At 37.9% G+C, this 19,571-nt stretch overlaps 1 protein-coding gene across 1 annotated transcript; it reads left to right on the forward strand.

The window, feature by feature from the left end:
* Nucleotides 1-261: 261 nt before the first annotated feature.
* On the forward strand, nucleotides 262-19,290 carry FNDC7 (fibronectin type III domain containing 7). Its single transcript, XM_054036566.1, has 12 exons — nucleotides 262-324; nucleotides 845-863; nucleotides 2,511-2,768; nucleotides 5,307-5,561; nucleotides 6,873-7,133; nucleotides 7,670-7,927; nucleotides 12,120-12,374; nucleotides 13,643-13,900; nucleotides 14,460-14,714; nucleotides 16,473-16,727; nucleotides 17,544-17,798; nucleotides 18,661-19,290. Exons 1-12 carry the CDS (start codon nucleotides 262-264, stop codon nucleotides 18,720-18,722), a joined length of 2,454 nt encoding a protein of 817 aa, XP_053892541.1. The 3' UTR covers nucleotides 18,723-19,290.
* The last annotated feature ends 281 nt before the right edge of the window (nucleotides 19,291-19,571 follow it).

A 19,571-nucleotide genomic window follows, 5' to 3' on the forward strand; every position in this document is an offset into this window, starting at 1 on the left:
AAGAACAGAACACAGTCTTCCCATGTAACATTTTCTGCATTTTCAGTTGGATGCAGTATGCTTCATTTCACTAAATATTCCTTGCAGCTGCTTATAGGCCATCCGGAAAAGGGGAGGAGGAGCTACACACAAATATTTCTTTTCACAGTCTCAAAGACAAGTCTTAACAACAACTATAGTGAGGTGATTACTTCTCTTTATGGGGTATCTGATTGATCACATCCAGTCGCAAAGAGTGGAATAAAAGTTTTGTCTGACAAGATGTGCAGTGGAAAAGGTAAACCTTTGGTACTTATTGGATTTATTCTCATGAGTCTTGAAATGGTGAGTTTAGTTTTGTTCTCAAACATTTTTAAGAATGACATGTCCTTTTTAAAAATAAACCAAAAGCAACCTATTTATCAAATGTTTATTCTTATTTTTGATTATTATATTTTTTGTAAGAGTTATACAATTACTTTTTCCCAGACTCGTAACAGACCCACAGAAAAACTATGCCATTATACTTTTAGAACACAGTGTCTTTCAAAGTCTGTCAGCAACTGCAAACTTTCCCTTCTGGATCAATGGCCAGATTCAGAGAGGGTAATGAAATAGTAATGTGAACTGCATACCTATGTTAAATTCACTAGTAACAGCTTCGTGGATTTACCTTACTACTGTACATACCTTTGCATGCTTAAATAAACTGAACAAATAAGTAAAATTGCACATTAGTAAGCTATGTTCACAAAATACAATTTTAAAGAAGTCATTGTTATTACTGCTAAAAGTGAAATGTTCTCCCTTTTCCCAAAATAATTTTTCAATTTGTGTTTCTAATGTTCTATATCTTTCTTTTCAGATTGTTTCAGCTAACACAGGTAAAGTCTTAAAAAGGTATTTTTACCAGTTCATTTTTAGATGGACACTAAAGAACAGAGAAATCTCTGATTACTAATCCAAATTGATTTTTAAATTCTAGTAATGTTGCAAACAGAAGTTTTTTAACTCAAATGAAATCGGACTCAAAAAATGTAAAGAATCATATGTTTCTTTATATGATATAATTAAAAAAAATTTTATTTGAAAAATAGTTACCTATGCTACTATACATTTGCATAAACTTTCTAACATACTTCTTACAATATGACACTTACCTAAGGCTACACTCAGTTTGCACTGAACAGTACCTTCTCAGACTATACCCATTATCTACACAATCTATTCAGTGTGTGTGTATGCTTTTCTCTGATATTTTGGCCCTCTTAAAATAGCATAATTTTTGTTTGGTTTTAAAAATTAAAGATAAATACACCACACAATTTCCCTTTTACCTTTCTTCAATCTTGCGTTCTTTGTGCACCCAGGACTCCTAATGACTGCAGTGTGAGTTTTGGCTGAGCAAGGAACGCAGGATTGGGCTCTTACAAGTCATCCATTTAGTATACATTGTGGCAGTACATATTAGTATATATTACAATATTCTAGATTCCTAACCATTACATAGTACCATAAAGTTACTACAGTATTTGGTGATAGGTTTCAGAGTGGTATTTCTTGTCAACTGTTGTGAATAGACCACTTCCACCTTAATTTAATTGGCTCTTTAGCACTGACCCCCACTTGGTAAGGCAACTCCCATCTTTTCTTGTGCTGTGTATTTATACCTGCCTATGATATTTTCCACTCCATGCATCCGATTAAGTGGGTTTTAGCCCACGAAAGCTTATGCCCAAATAAATTTGTTAGTCTCTAAGGTGCCACAAGGACTCCTCAATGTTTTTACAGTATTTGGGCAATTACTTCAGCATACCGTATTCTTTTCACAGAGATTTAATAAACCACAGGCCTGATTGTGCAAGCTCTTCTTGTGTGGAACTCTCATTGATGTCAGAGGGGTTTCCATGCACAGAGTGGTAGGATTAGTTCCACTATTTGCAAGATTACAAAAGCCATATGTAAATAATTGCAGTATTGCCAACCTCAGATGTTAAAAAATCATGAGGCAGCCCTCTAAAAATCATGAGATTTAAAAAACTGCCACCAAATTTTGGCTTCTTTTTATTTGCCTTCTGCTTTTTAAGCCTTAGGATGTACTTGGGTCACATTTTCATCCTTTTTTTCTGCAACCATGAGAGGTAGAAACTCTTCTTTAAATGAAGGATGAGATTTTCAAATATTCAGAAAGCTCCAGTAGCTGGAGCTTGAGTAAAATAGCAATTATCATGAGACTTGCAATATTATCATGAGAGCTGGCAACACTGTACACTACAGTGTATAATGGATGATAGAAATGAGCAGAAAAATTATTTCATTTATAATTTAATACAAAGTTTAATTTTCTAAAGAGATTATTTTGGGTACCCTTCTTGAGGCCCCTTAAAGGGGCCTGATTTCAAAAAAAGTGTTGAATAACTGCCCTCTGAAAATCAGGCTACTTAAACATTTTCAAGAGTCTTGTCCAAACAATTTGCCCAGTAGTGTATTTCAGGTTTCAAAGACTAAAATTGGTGTGGGTTTTTTTGTAGGTTTCTCTATATCCATATATAATGTGACATCAAGAAACATTTATCTCAGATGGTCCAAGTTTTCAGGAGCCGTTTCCTACAGAATAACAGCAACCCCCAGAAACACAGTAGGCCACTCTTTGTTGGCACATTTCAGTGATGTTCCTGTTAAAGGCATTCTTACTTCACTAACTCCCAACACTGTCCACACTGTAAAAGTGGAAGCCATTGATAAGAATGGAATTATCCTGGCGGAAGCACAGACTAAGCAGTTAACAGGTTAGTATGGGATGGGCTGATAAACAAGATTTCTGTTGACTTCAATAGGGCCAAGATTTCACCCTGCATATTTTATTTGACTTTTAGGGCTGACTCCTACTCATATTAAAGTCCATGGAAGTTTTCCCACTGACTTCAGAGAGTGTGTGTGGTGCATCCCTTGCATCAATTCTCACCTAATCACAAATTTCAAAATCAGCTGCCTTGTTTTTAATTGAAGAGGTCATATAAATGTGAAAAACGGACATTTTATTTCCATTTAGAACCTGATTCTGTACTGTTTAAGTTAGCCTTGGGCATTATAGAAGAACCTAGATAGACAGTATTCCCTCTTCCCTGTTCCATAACTGATATTTAGTTTTGAATAAATCAATTATTTGAAATTCTCTTTTAAAATTATTTTAATTGAAAAACTTTAGAAATATCTGTTTTCTTTTCAAAAATTTCAATTTTTTCATCTTATTGAGGAAATAACTAAAATTAAATTCATGGTTATGGTCACCCTGAAAGTTTAGAATATAATCTACCTCTTTTTCACCTCTTGGTTACCTCAGTATGGAAGAAATAGCATAATGTTTTAATGCTCTGTAATGCAGTTCTGAAATAAATAATATACTATGGATCCACTCCTGTAAGCCACGTGGGCACACAGCTCCTTTTGACTTGAATAAGAGTTCCCTATGTGGAAGGTTTGCAGGATTGGTCCCCGATTAAGGGTGAAATCCTGCAGTCATTTATCAGACAAACTCCTATAGACTTAATTTAAATTTGCACAATATTTTAAAAGAAAAATGTAGAAATGTAGAAAATAGGGGTTTTTGTAATTTTTACAAATGGTGGAAAAGGGGACATGCCTAGCTAATGCTGAATGAAAAAATATTTGGGCCTAATACAGTAGAGATATTGTTCAAGAGTTCATACTTGTGGAAATATTACTCCTGTAATTGCTGCCAAAGTCTCTGAACTCCTGGGTTAGTTGCCTTGAAATTGGTAGTTGTGCTGGTCCAAGCTTACATTCTGGATACATTTTCACTTTACAAAGCAACAGAGAATCCTGTGGCACATTTAAGACTAACAGATGTATTGGAGCATAAGCTTTCGTGGGTGAATGCCCACTTAATCGGATTCACCCACGAAAGCTTATGCTCCAATACATCTGTTAGTCTTAAAGGTGCCACAGGACTCTCTGTTGCTTTTTACAGACCTAGACTAACATGGCTACTCCTCTGATACTTTTCACTTTACGGTTAGTGCAATTGGATCACTTTTTCATCCATTTTGTGAGGTTTCCTGCTCTTTTTGGTCTTTTGCAGCCTTACAACATATGGAACCTGCTATATGTGCTTATTCAAGGCCCAATATCCTGATTACTGCAGTTTAGTTGGGAGAGTTATAACTAGGTACTTGTCTGACTGAAGTACATGACATTTAGTTTTCTGAATGGCTCACAGTAAGGGCTGTTAGAAAAAGGTTCCTTTAGTTGCAATATTTAACATATAGTATCTAGGATTCAGTCTTCCCATTTTAGATTGTTTTGTAGAAAGCAAAGCTATTTCCTGTTGATTATAATACGAACACTTTCCAGGACTGATTGGCTACAGAGCAACATGGGAAAGATGCACTTAGATTATCTAAGGTGACCATGATCAAAAGGTTGGTATCGTCATTAGTAACTTCAATAATGATCTAAAATAAATCCAGTCTTGCATGTATTGTTAGTATGTATTTAAAATTGTTTAAAACCTGCAGTAGTAGCACATTTTACACAGGTAAATCACAGTGCTTGTTTGAAAGACTGTAGAAGGGCACAAGTGTCCCCAGAGATGCAGAGTAATTTAGCATCTCCTCTTCCTCAGTTTAGCAGATGATCTCCTTAGGGGGCTGCAATATTCTGGTGACTCAAGCCATGCTGGGCCATATTTATCCCTGATGCTACTCTAATGAAGTCAATGCTTTAAGGAATAATTTGGCCCACTTTTTACAGCCTTTTAAACATTTGATTTTCTGGCTGCTGGTCATTAGGCACATGATGGATTGGATTAGATTAGATTAGATTAAGATAAAGTAGATATAGCTCAGAGTTAGGGAGACCAAAACCCAGCTCCATCACTCAGTAAGGTACAGAGAGGAATGACAAATTTGCAGGATAGGAACTACCCAAGTGACTATACAAAACAACCGTTCTCTAAAGTCAGACCAACTGAATTGGTTAATGTGCCACCGTTCCCCTTTAAAGAACAATCTGAATACATATATAAATTGCATATCATCAATGCTAACTATTTGCAGTTTTTCATTGCTAAGTGCACTGTGGACACTGAACAAACATTTCTTTTGTTTCATGGCACAAATAAAATCAATTACATTTGTATGGAATTTTGCTATTTCATTTAGAGAAGTAAAATTAGAAAGAAATTATATCCCAGTTGTCTTGAGCACCTCCTGCAAAATGCTCAATGCACTTAGCACCTGACAGCAGCAGGTCCTTATATTTGAACATGATTATGGATTTTTAACTTACCATAATTTCACTTTTAGCTCCTGAGATACCTGTTATTGACCAAGCTTATTCAAAACTGAGCAACAGTATCACAGTGGAATGGGCAGGTGTTCCTGGGGCTACCAGTTATCTACTGACTGCACAGGATGGAGAGTCTTTCATTGAAACTATAGTCATAAATTCACCAGGCACAGTGACAGGATTGAAGGCTGCTACATTGTACAAAATCACCATCAGATCTATAAACTCTGGAGGAAGAAGCCTACCTTCGCCTTCAAAGAAGGCAAAGACGGGTAGCTTTTGATTTTATATAGCAACTTTCATATTACTAGAGTGCATAACATATATGGCTCATGGAATTTTCTAAATGTATCTTTTAAAATGCTAGTACAGAAAGTAAAAATAGTTCAAGCATTTACTGGGGATGAATTAGTGCAATCTTTTATTTTAAATATTGAACGTATCACCACTGCAGTGTTCAAGAATATAATTATAGGTATATAGATGTAGTGGCCTTATGGCCAGTGCATAGGACTGGATTTCTGAATTCAGTTTTCAGCTCTGCTTCTGTACTTAACGTCTCTGTACTTTAATTTCTCATCGGTGTAATGTGAATAATGACATTAAGGCTTAATGTTTTCCAAGAGCTTTACCATCCTTGGGTGGAAGGCGTTATATAAGTGAAAAGTAGACATAGACCCATGCATGTAGTGGTGATACCCAGCTGATATATTACTGTGCCATATGATAAATTGCATTTATCACTCACGTTTGACCAGTTCTCAGAATTTGGCTTTGACTCAAGATGAACAGTATTCAGGCCTGAACCAATGATAAAGTCTAATATCTAATGTCCCATCAAGACTAGAAATGGGAGTTTTATACATTCAGGAAAGAGAGTTTCCCAGTCTGTCTGTGGGACACAGCATTGAGAGACTGGGCCTTAAAATCAGGAAATGTTTATGAATAGGTAAATTATGCTGGGTAAATTCTATAGATTTCTGAAGTGTGTAAGTTGTAATTTTTCTCTAAGGCCTGGACAGTTGGCCTTGGTATAAAAAAAATTATTGGAACCCATTTAGGGTGACCTCCATAACTTATGCATGGCGTAAGTAACATAGCTGTCCAAACCCACGTCAGTAAAACGTTTATATATTTCTTTACATATTGTTTAGTAAGTCAGTATAACCTTGTGGCTTTACCTTCTAATAGAAGATGTACACTGACATTCTTAGGGTGTGGGAGGGGTGGGGAAGCAACTGAAAGGAGGGGTAAGATAACAGGACAAAATAAGGGAATCTAACTGACCTCACACACTCCTTTTAGTTGCTTTTCTTGCTGCACTCATCCACTTTTCACCCTTTAGTGTGCCAGTCACTTTCACTATACAAGTCTATTAAATAGTAAATTGGTGCAAACTATGCTAACTTTACCACTTTATTCTCTGATCAACTTATACTATTTACATCACCACTGAATTTGGCCCAGAGACGTCCATGAAAGTTGATTCTGTTTACCCTATGCTGAATTTGGCTCTTCTAACTTTTAGACAGCATAGCTATTAATGAAAATCGCAATAGTTAATGTATATTTGTAATTAACAGTCTTGGCTGCTCCGGTCCTGTCTGTAAGTTCTCCAAGTTACAACTCCATAGTGGTGAGCTGGGGAGCTGTATATATGGCAGTTGGATTCTCTGTGTCCATCATGAGATCAGATGGTTTAGGCAGTATGATGAAAGAGAACACTACCCATACCTCCTTGGTATTTACCAGTCTAGATCCAGGAACTCTCTATACCATCAAGGCACATGCCTGGAATGTTAATGGAATACCTGGAGATGATTTCACGTACAACCAAATAACAAGTAAGAACTGTTTTCTCTTCTGAAACCAAAGTTAGTGTAAAATTATAATTTAAAATGCTATTGACAGTAGTATGTGTGTTTTTGACAAGACACATTGGGGGTATATCCTCAGCTGGTGTAAATTGTCCAAATGGAGCTATGACAATTTATGCCAATTCTAGTTTCAGGAAAGTTCTAGAGGACATAGGTCAAATTTTATAAACTTTACTTATGCAGATCTGCCATTGACTTCAATTAAAGTTTTGCCTGAGCAAGAACTGAGTAAAGGAACTTAGGATATGTCCATTAATATTTATATAAATATTAAAATTTCAACAGAAATTTTTGGGTCCGAGCAAAATTAGAGTAATTGTTTAAAAAATTCTGTGCAACTGTAATAGGTGTAAGAAGAGGGCTGAGGCCTATGGCACAAAAGTTACATTTGGATATAATGTTTCCCAAAATTTGCTATGTTTGGATTCAGGGGTCTGGTTGATGATCATCTCTATAAAACACCAGATACTAAGTGTATTTACAGTTGTTTCTAACTAATGTAGGTCCTCATGCACCACCAGATGTTCAAGTTGCTTTTGATAGTGGAACTTTGAGGGCCACTGTTTCTTGGATACCGACAGAGGGAACTTTAAATTACAGTGTGACAGCCAGCAGTGGAGCCTCCAAACTGAACTGTAGCACATCTTCCACTTCCTGCACTTTGTCTTCACTCCAGTGTGGATCTGAGTACTCTGTTTATGTCATAGCCAATAATGGTGCTGGATCCAGTAAACCTACAGATGCAGTGAGTTTAAAAACTGGTATGTGAACTATAGTGACCCTTGTATAGCCCATAATATTATTTCTCTTTTGCCATAAAATGAAAGAAGAAAGCAAAAGTTGCCTACATTTTAGCTTAATATTAAAAAGTTTTAGGGGAATTTGCTATACTAATCATTAAGATATTTCAGAACAGTTAAATACTGTCAATGTCTGGCCCTCACGTGGTATTACATTCACACCTTATTTTAAAAGATTCCATTATTAGGTATATAAACTGCCTCATCATGGTTGTCCGTTGCAGCATTCTTTTAAGTGCTGCTGTTTCCATAAAGCAGTCCACTGAAAAACTGTTTTGCTGCTGCATTTTACTTTATGGAAAAATATTTTTTAAAGAAATTGAGCTGTATTTTGCTCTCAGTGACACCAATATAAATCTGAAATAGCTCCACTGAAGTCAAGTAATACAGAGAAGAATCTGGTCCATCTTGTTTATATAAACATATTATTTTTATCTCTGGCTTTTTAATTATTATATATTTGAAAGTTTGGGGAAATCAGCATTGGGCCAATTTTATCTTTACAGGTGATACAAATTGCACCTGTCTTCATCAGCCTGACTTCTCTCAACTCTTGGGGATTTCTCCCCCAGAGGAGGGCAGGCAGTATTTTACCACCATTGCCCCCTAGGGATTATTCCAGGGAAGGTCAATTTAAATTTCCTTATGGGTAGAGGTGCATCCCCTGGCTGCTCTGGTCATGTCCCCTTCTTAGCCACTGCCATCCTCTTTTGGGGGTTGGTTTCAAGTCCCTCAGTGAAGGGGATATTGTAGGCACCTTCACCATTACCTCCTCCTGCAGAATTTCCACTTCCAAGGCCATATGCCAGGATCTGTGCTATTGAAAACTATGCAGACCCTGGGTGAACTTGGACTATCATTTATGGGGAGGTAGGAGGAGAAAGACCCTTGTCTTTGAGTGTGACCTCTACTGGAGCTTCTGTTGCTCTTGTTAAATATTGAGATACTGTGTTTCTTTTATAAGAAAATTAATCCCTATATTGAAAAAAAGGCTCTGTTTCTGTGGTTATCATGTTATTGTGACACTTAACAGTGTGTATTCTGAAACTTTTGTTGTATTTCATGCATGAAGCTTCACATTTACCCTCTGAATCCTGTGCTAACTTTATTTTTATTTCTTTGGATTATTTTGCGAATGGCATATTTAGATGGCAGATATAACAGGCCTGATTTTCCTCTCACACCAGTGAGAATCAGAAGCAACTCCAGTGAAGTCAGTAGAGTTACACCAGTCTAAAACTGATCAAAGTAAGAGGAGAACAGGCCCAATATAAGTAGATGGTGTGCAAGCTTCCCCATACTGAGTGAGAAAGGATAATCTGGTGATTAAAGCACAGGACTATGAGTCAGGAGACTTCTATTCTGTTCCTGTTTCTGCCACAGAGTCACTCTGCAACCTTGGAAAAATCATTTAACCTAGTTGTGCCTCAGTTTATAATGCTGCCACCTTACCCTAACTTACTGCACAGGAGTGTTTGTAAGACTTAATGTGAGCGTATTAGAAAAATGGATTGAAATTGTTCAAAAAATATGCTGTATAAATGCAAAATATTATGAGGTTCTGCCAACATACCCAGTTCTGACCTCCAGTGCTCCTGTTATTTTTGTCCTGGGTTACTCTTAAAACTCAAAGACCACATTTTCCTGTTTATACAATGCCGACCACAATGGAGCCAGGGTCCTGAGTGGGTCTTTGGGTGCTACCTTAAATACAGAGGATGATGATTAATAATGATAATGCAAAATTGGTTGGTGATAAGATTGAGAAGTCTCCAATTCCAGCTAGAGCGGCATTGAATTTCTTGCCTGCGATGTAAACCATTGAACCAGGAAGGGAAAAGGGAAACGTTATTAAATCTATGAACCACATGGTCCTCATTTGTGAGTCTTATTTTGGGATGCCACCATAAAATAAAACCGAAGCAAAAAGACCAAGCTTTTTGATGAAGTACAGAGTTAACAACTGATCTGATGCCATTATACAAGGTGTTCTTGTGTCCAGGCCATCCCTTGCCAACTGTTATTCAATCATTTTGCTGAATGCCATCCAAACCTACAAATTGCTATCATAGATATTTCACTTCCTTGTTGAAATACTGCATGATGCCTGTGCTGTCATTTATGAGTGGCCCTTAAAATGGGATCTTTTTCCTGCTTGTGACTGAAATAGCATGTACTTTGTTCTATAGAAATTTTATAAATTATTACGGTGTTACGTGATTAAAAAAATTAATCGCGAATAATCAGATGATTAAAAATTTAATCGCAATTAATCGCTCTGTTAAATAACAATAGAATACCATTTATTTTAAATTTATTTTGGATGTTTACTACCGTACATTTTCAAATATATTAATTTCAATTACAACACAGAATACAAAGTGCACAATGCTCACTTTATATATATTTTTGATTGCAAATATTTGCACTGTAAAAAAACAAAAAAATATATTTTTCAGTTCACTTCATATAAGTACTGTAGTGCAATCTCCTTATCATGCAAGTTGAACTTACAAATGTAGAATTATGTACAAAAAATAACTGCATTCAAAAATAAAACAATGTAAAAATTTAGAGCCTACAAGTCCACTCAGTCCTACTTCTTGGCCAGCCAATCACTCAGACAAACAAGATTGGTTACAGTTTTCAGGAGATAATGCTGCCTGCTTCTTGTTTACAATGTCACCTGAAAGTGAGAATAGGTGTTCGTATGGCACTGTTGTAGCTGGCATTGCAAGATATTTACATGCCAGATGCACTAAAGATTCACATGTCCCTTCATGCTTCGGCCACCATTCCAGAGGACATGCTTCCATGCTGATGATGAGTTCTGCTTGATAACGATCCAAAGCAGTGCGGACTGACGCATGTTCATTTTCATCATCTGAGTCAGATGCCACCAGAAGAAGGTTCATTTTCTTTTTTGATGGTTTGGGTTCTGTAGTTTTCACATCAGAGTGTTGCTTTTTTAAGACTTCTAAAAGCATGCTCCACACCTCATCCCCCTCAGATTTTGGACGGCACTTCAGATTCTTAAACCTTGGGTGGAGTGCTGTAGCTATTTTTAGAAATCTCACATCAGTATCTTCTTTGCATTTTGTCAAATCTGCTGTGAAAGTGTTCTTAAAATGAACATGTGCTGGGTCATCATCCGAGATTGCTATGACATGAAATATCTGCAGAATGCGGGTAAAACAGAGCAGGAGACATACAATTCTCCCCCCAAGGAGTACAGTCACAAATTTAATTGATGAATTATTTTTTTAACGAGCATCATCAGCATGGAAGCATGTCCTCTGGAATGGTGGCCAAAGCATGGAAGGGGCATACGAATGTTTAGCATCTCTGGCATGTAAATACCTTGCAACGCCAGCTACAAAAGTGCCACATGAATGCCTGTTCTCACTTTCAGGTGACATTGTAAATAAGAAGCAGGCAGCAGTATCTCCCGTAAATGTAAACAAACTTGTTTGTCTTAGCGATTGGCAGAATAAAACGTAGGACTGAGTGGATCTGTAAGCTCTAAAGTTTTACATTGTTTTGTTTTTGAGTGCAGTTATGTAACCAAAAAAATCTGCATTTGTAAGTTACACTTTCATGATAAAGGGATTTCACTTCAGTACTTGTATGAGGTGAATTGAAAATTACTGTTTCTTTTGTTTATCATTTTTACAGTGCATATATTTGTAATAAAAAATAATAATATAAAGTGAACACTGTGCACTTTGTCTTCTGTGTTGTAATTGAAATCAATATAGAAAATGTAGAAAAACATCCAAAAATATTTAATGTTTCAATTAGTATTCTATTGTTATAAGTGCGATTAATCACAATTTTAATCACAAATAATTTTTTTGAGTTAGTCGTGTGAGTTAACTGCAATTAATTGACAGCCCACACACATAATTTATGTTATGAACAAGGACCATGTTAAAATAATCACATACATGTCATCCCAATATCCTTATAAATCCAGATGAGTTGCTCTTTTCTAACTGGACATGTGCCAACTATTCAAGCTAAATATATCACACATATTCTATATATCTTTCATTGATGTTTGTGGAGTAAAAATGTTGCTTAAATAAACTCCTGTGAGTACGGTTGTAATCTCTTCCTTCCCCCCGTTTTTGTTTTAAATCTGGTTTCTCAGTTCCTTGTGCACCAGGAAGTATAACAATAGAAGAGGACAACCCTGGTAAATTGTCAGTGTCATGGTCTAATGCAGATCTTGGAGATTATTACGTGGTTTTTGTGAAAAGTGATGATGGCTTGGAAGTGCACTGCAACACATCCCATACCCAATGCCACTTCCAATCAGATTGTGGTTTCACCTACTTCATTAGTGTCTTCGCATATAACAAGGCAGGACAGAGTCCTTTAGGGGATATATTCAATTATACGACTGGTAAGTAGCACTTTGTTTATGCAAACATATTTGGTGATTCCCCTAGTAGTATTAACAGTAGAACTAGTTGGAAAATGGTTTTTTTCCTTCAGAAAATATCAATTTTTGGTGATGAATTGAAAGGTGAAAATTTTTGGCTGCTACCCCAAATTTTGGCTAGAAAACTTTTCGTTTAAAACAGAGCATTTACATTTTGAAATGCTGCCTTGGTATTCCATGGGAGTTGTCATGCAAGTGCCACATGCTCCTATTTTCCTGTATGGGTTGGGCTCCGTGGTGGACTACATCTCCCATAATACACCACATTCTCCTCTCTTTCTGATTTACTTCAGTACATCTTCAAAGTCCCTGGCCATGGTGTGTCATGGAGATGTAGGGTGGCTGTGGAACTTGGCCTATAGATGCAAATGTTTTGGTGTTCAGTTTTTCAACAGAAAGTTGAAATTTTCTACCGAAAGCAGATACTTGTCACTGAAAAAAAATTAGTCAAAAACCCAATTTTCCATTGGAAAAAAATGTTTTTGATGAAAAATTTTGACCAGCCCAAATTAACAATGATTACCAGTGCTTTAGTAAATATATATTTTTAAAAGGAAAAGGGTTAAACTTTAAAGTGTAGTCAATGTTTATTTGAATAGCTAGTTTATCAGTCAAGTATGCCACCAGCTTATAAATTACAAGGTTTGATCATTCAATCATTCTAAAACATGTTCAAAAGGTGGGGAAGGATAGTGTTATGGATGCACAGGACTGGAATCAAGATATCTGAATTCTAGCCCTGGCTCTGCCATAGCTTTGCTGTGTAATCTTGGGTAAGTCCCTGACCTTCTCTGTGCCTGTTTCACAATGTGTAAAATGGGGAAATATCTGATTATGAGGCTTAGTTGGTGATTCATAAATGTTTGAGAACCTCAAATGGAAGGTGCAACATAAGTGTACAGTATTATTTCAGATTAATGGATTATTACTGAATTCTATTGTAGGGACACTAAAGAGATGTAAGAATACACTTTGATTACAAAAAAGAGTATGCAATAGAATTCTCTTTGTCCAGATATCATGAGGGACATGGCACTTTTTTTTGATAGATTAAGTTTTGGATAAATGAAGGACTTCAATGTGGGGAACATAATTCATTTTTAAATTTTTGATAATGGAGGTTTCATATAAGAGGTGTTTGTGTAAACAAGTCACTACCCTGTTTAATATGTAATATTTTTCAGTTCATGAGCGCTGTTGACATTTCCTCTCTGTTTTGGCTTTTTTAGCACCTTGTTGCCCCAGTGACTTTTATCCAGTGTTTGTGTCCAGTGATACAGTTGAAATTGTCTGGTCTCCTGTCCGTGGTGCTGAAATGTATGAAACAAAAGCTGTTGATGGGGTTGGTGTAGTATTGTGTCATGACACTGCCACAATTTGCATCCTGTCTGCATTGCAGTGTAACACCCAGTATAATATCACTGTGTATTCTTACAGTGAAATCAGGGGCAGCAATACATCATGTGTATCTAAATATGTGGCAACAGGTATATAGCTATTTTTCTCACGTCTTTTAACACACGGAATAATTAGCTGTTTGCGTTGTTGTTGTTGTAGTTAGTTAAATAATTAGTTAACAGTCGTAAAGTGCTTTGAAGGTGGAAAACATAATGTGAGTGCTAAGAAAGGTTATTGTAATTCATGGTTGCAAATGAAAAGAAAATCTAATGTCAAGATTTTCAAAAATGAGTGCCTAAGATTGGATTCCTAAATCCATAACCAGGCACCTCAATAAGTGGCGAGGTTGAAAGCTGCTAGGTAATCAGCACTTCTGAAAATGAGATTTATGATTCCAGTATGTATATTTATATGCAAAACCTTAACATGTCAGTTTTTCAAGAGTTTTTCCCTGTAAAACTCATTTAAAGTTTGTATGTTCATAAACTATTCCAAATTAGTCAAAGATTATTGATTAGGATATCACTGTCAGAGTGAGTTTGTCAAATATCTACAATAATCTGCAGCTATTGACATAACTTCCATTTTATATTGTATAGCTATGTACTGATAATAACACATCTTAAATCTCTATCTAAAATCTTTCAGCTCCATGCAGTCCTGAAATAAAAAATGTCTCACAGGATGATCTTTCCATAATTAGTGTGCACTGGCAGGCCAATAATGATGAAGCTATATACACTGTTACTGTTAGAGGAGAGGCTGGATTGTGGCACTGCACAAGTTCTGGAAATTCCTGTAGCATAACTGGTCTTCCCTGTGGATCAGTTTTCTCTGTTAGTGCTGTGGCAATTACAACAGCAGGGCAGAGCTTACCTAGTTACAGTGTTCCTTTAGAGACAGGTACGTAGCAATCAATATGTAATTGAAAATATAACCTTTACTTTATTTATATATATATATATATATATATAAAAAATTCTGTGCTAAATGTGTGTGTCTCTATGTCCATGTGTTTTTTTTTTTTTTCACAATGTATCTACATGTATTACTCTTTCCTACTGAATGGAATGGCATCTGCTCAAATGTGTGTGTGTGAGAGAGAGAGAGAGAAAGAGAGAGTGAGTGAGAGATCATGTTACTCTTTAGTAGCTGAATCCTGCTGATAAACCCAAATACAGGTACTTATGTTTCCTGGGTCACTGCTAATTAAGCTATCATGGCATAATCTCTTTATGCAATGCATGGCTTCCTTTTCAGCACTTTGATTCTTAATGTGGCTGAGAAAACCACTGAGATACTGATGATGCATTGTAGATATTTTTTTATTACCAAGATCTACCAGTTGGAACAATCTTCACATAATAATCCTGGGGTAATAACTGTCTCACACAATGGGTGAAGAAGGAATAAATTATTTATCTTATGCTGTTATTCTATATATTAGACGTTAGCTACTGTAGCATGCCGAAATTTAATATCTGACTATTTTGGTAACATTAGCTAAAAAGTACTTAGTTTTCCTCTTTTTTTTTTTAAATTGCTACTACGATTATTTTTCTTCCTAAGGGCCTGATCCATCTCCCATTGAAGTTAATGAAAAGACTCCCACAGACTTCAACAAGAGTTGGATCAAGCCTTAAGATCAGAAAAATGTGGTTGACAAAACTGGCAGTTTTTGAATAGATTTTAAATAAACCTCTATCCCGATATAACGCGGTCCTTGGGAGACAAAAATTCTCACCCCGTTATAGGTGAGACTGCGTTATATCGAACTTGCTTTGCCCCCCCCGTTCCTTGTTCCCTGACCACCCCCTCCAGAGACCCGTCCCTAATCACCCCCAGAACCCCACCCCCTACCCAACCCCCTGCTCCGTCCCCTGACTGCTCCGACCCCTATCAACACCTCCAACCCCCTGATAGGCACTCACTGGCAGCAGCGGGAAGCGGAGTAATATGGCCCCAGCCCACTCTACTCCACCACCTCCCAGGCGCACTGCTCCACTTCCCGCTGCCGGTGAGTGTGGGGAGGTTGGGGAAAGGCCCCCCCCCGTACTCATCTGTGGCAGGAAGTGGAGTGCGGGAGCTGGCAGAGTATAGCGGGCTAGGGCCGGGCTGCTCCGCTTCCCGCGAGTGCGGGGAGGTTGGGGAAAGGACGCCCCCCCCCCGTACTCACCGGCAGCGGGAAGCAGAACGATGCGGCCCCAGCCCTAGCCCCGTCACTGGGGGGGTGCGGTTGGGGAAAGATCCCACACTCACCTGTGGCAGGAAGCGGAGCACCGTGGCTGGGAGTTGGCAGAGTATAGCAGGCTGGGCTGCTCCACTTCTGCCGCTGCCGGTGAGTGCAGGGGGGATCCCTTCCCCCAAACCACCTTCCCCGAGCGACACGGCTGGGGCTGGGGCGAGGGAAGCAGAGCGGGCTGCTCCTGGCCCCCTGCTAATTCCCCGGGCCACTCTGGGACTGCAAGGCCCCCAAAATTGCCCCCCCCCAGCTCCTGCCTCAAAGCAGCGTGTCAGGCTTTACCGCTTTGTATGCGAACCCGTGTTATATTGGGGTAGAGGTGTAAACTATTTCTCAAACAAAATAATTGACTAAAATATCTGCATAGAACCTCAGTGGACACAATAAAGTTGATCTCCCTTTCTTTGTTTCCTTTTAAGCTCCTTGTTGCCCTAATGATCTGACAGTAACTCAAGTGATGCAGTCTATAACAAATATCAGCTGGTCTGTTGGGGCTGGTGCAAAGACATATATAACAATACTGGAATCACTGAAAGGACCAGCCAGGTGCCACACTCTCCAAAACCACTGTCTCCTGGGATGCATTACATGTGGCACCAACTATACAGTGGCTCTGAAAGTGATTAGTGAAACTGGTTTGGCCTCATACTGCACATATCAAGACTATTCTTCCAGTATGTAAACGATAAATGGAATTGAAAAGAAAAAAAATCAGAGTATAGTAGGCGGATGATTTATTTTCATATCAAGGTTGTATGTGAGATTAAAGAAATTGCTAAAACCTTTGCAGTTCCCCGTTTTAAATAGTTAAATATACTTAGGATGAAATTCATGCAAGGCCCTCTGTATCACTTAAACTTCATGGTAGGGCTGCACTGTGGGGGAACTGAGTCAGACTGTGCAAGGGGACTTTTGTACTCTTTGTGCACTATGGAAGGGGGTCGCACAGCAGACCCAAACAAGCCAATATCTACTTGAAGTTTGGAGATGGGAGAGAACATAAGAACGGCCATACTGGGTCAGACCAAAGGTCATCTAGCCCAGTATCCTGTCTTCCAACAGCGGCCAGTGCCAGGTGCCCCGAAGGGAATGAACGGAACAGGTAATCATCAAGTGATCCATTCCCTCTCGCCCATTCCCAGCTTCTGGCAGAGGCTAGGGACACCAAGAGGTTCTACAATTGTGTGAATCCACTAGCCCTAACATTCCCCATAGTGGCTGGGGGCACAATTGTGACCAGTATTCCAATGTATGATATTAAACAGTGTCTGGAGAGGGGCTGTATTCCAGCACCACAGCTTGTTTGGAGGGTGACTTCCATTCCCTTATTCCCCACCATTGCCTTGTACAATTACCCTGACTTTGTGTGAGATGATGAACCTTTGTAGTTCGAATGTAGGTGTGAAACCTGTTAAGAAAATTTATAATTTCCTTTCAAGAACAAGCATAATCTGTAGTTTAGACTTAATCTTGTTTATTTTCTTTGTTAGGTGCTTGCTGTCCTTCTGGGGTGAAATTATATAGACTGGGCAATAATGGTATCCGAATATACTGGCGAGCTTCTGCAGGGTTGATAAGTACAGATCTATATGGATCAAAAGGCAATTTCACCTGTATCCCTACTTCAGGTTTGAATTATTGTGATGTCACCGAGATACCTTGTGGGGATGTCTATACAGTGGTAGTTTCTCCTGTTCCTGAGAAAGGATCAAAGATTACATTTTGCCCTAAAAAAATATATTCAGGTAAAACTCAATGATAGACCTTTTAACTATGTATATTTTGTTAGATGCATTTCAGTGTAATTTAATTTATATAGGGCCAAATTCTGGCTTGTAGTTGTGTCTTGTCATATTCCAGAATAAGAGGAAACAAAGATACAGCATGGAGCAGAAGTTTTCTATCCCAGTGCTGGCTCACCACATAACCTGAAACATGAGGGGCATTTCAGGGTCAGGGCTTAGAAATCAAGGACATTTTCTGCTTATGTGCTTGGCTGTAAAATGACACACCCCAATTCACATGAATTTCTCTTGATCCTGACATGAATAATCAGTATTGGAGCAAAGGGCTGTGTGTGTTGAGTCTGGATCCTAGTGGTTGATGTAGATGGAAAGGAATGACAATAAAATGCACAATAAGGCTGCTTTTTGCATCATGCTTTACTCTTTTGGGGATCAGTTTTAGTTGCTGAGTACCAAACTCTTATTTTTTTTCTTAGTCTGCTTTTAAATTAATGTAATTCTTCATCTGTACTGGTTTTCAAATACCTCAATGCCCTCTTTTTAATTAAAAAAAAAAAAAAATCAGAAGCAACACTAATGAGCCACCCTTATAAAAACAAACTGTCTCTACAATCTTCCTGTAAAAATTATGCTTCATATTAGCAGAATTATCTTGGAAGCACGGAACAAAAAGCCAAACAAACAATGATTTATTTGTTCATGATAGACATTCAAATCCATTATGGAATTATTTTTAAACATACTAAACTTTAATGAGATTGCCTAGTTGTATAATATGGCCCTTACTATACAAATTGCTAATGTTTTTCAGCTTATAATTATACACTTAACTTTCATGCCCCTTCTTTGTATTTCATTCTAGTGACCTGCTCTGGAAGTTCTGTTGGAATGGGTACGAGAATGCTGTCAGCATTTCACCTCTAATGAATATGATGGTTCTAGTGAGATATGTTTCTCTTAGAATGAAAGAGTACTTTATTTTTAAATAACATTATTTTCTGGCAGGGGGACTCTCTTAATTCTATCACAGATAAAATATTTACTCCTAACATAATATGTATTACAACTTCTATAAGCTACATTGTACAAAACATATATACCATGGCCTAGATAGATCCTCAGCTGGAACTAAGAAGCACACAGTATGACTCAGGAGGGAGTGTGCAAAGATGGTTTTGGTCCCCTCATGTTGGGGTCACTCTATGCCAATCCAGTCCTCCAGTGTAAGTTAGAATAGCCAGAAGGCTGCTGTTAAATACAATGCCTGCCAAAGGCCCCAAAGGGCTCTTATAAGAGCCAGGGATTGCTGAAGTCCTGGGAAATCCTAGCCATATCCATTTTCTCGGGGCACAGCCCCTACTACAGTTGTAAGAAGGAGGTTGGCAAAGCACCTGTATGCCAGCTGTAGAAAACCAGTGGATTCCCCTATATGGTATTCACCCTGTGCAAAAAATGACAAACTAGTGAGAGAATCTGGCCGTACACATGTCCAAATGAGATCCATGAAATTAACTGAAGACATATTATAACAGCACAGACATGTCATACATTTATCTTGTGTCTATCTGCCCAGTGCCCAATAAAATGCAAATTTTGAACAGTGCGTAAAAACCATTGGAACATCTTCCATGAGGATGTGGTATTCTGGTCACTTAAAGTCTTTAAATCAAGACTGGATGTCTAACTTTCCAAAATTCTGAGGCGTTTCAACCAGCCACAAACAAAAATACATGTCAAGGAAATATTTCATCATTGTTCCCTAAATGTGCAGTT

The sequence above is a fragment of the Malaclemys terrapin genome, chromosome 8 (assembly GCF_027887155.1).
Source record: "Malaclemys terrapin pileata isolate rMalTer1 chromosome 8, rMalTer1.hap1, whole genome shotgun sequence".
NCBI classification, from domain to species: Eukaryota; Metazoa; Chordata; order Testudines; family Emydidae; genus Malaclemys; species Malaclemys terrapin.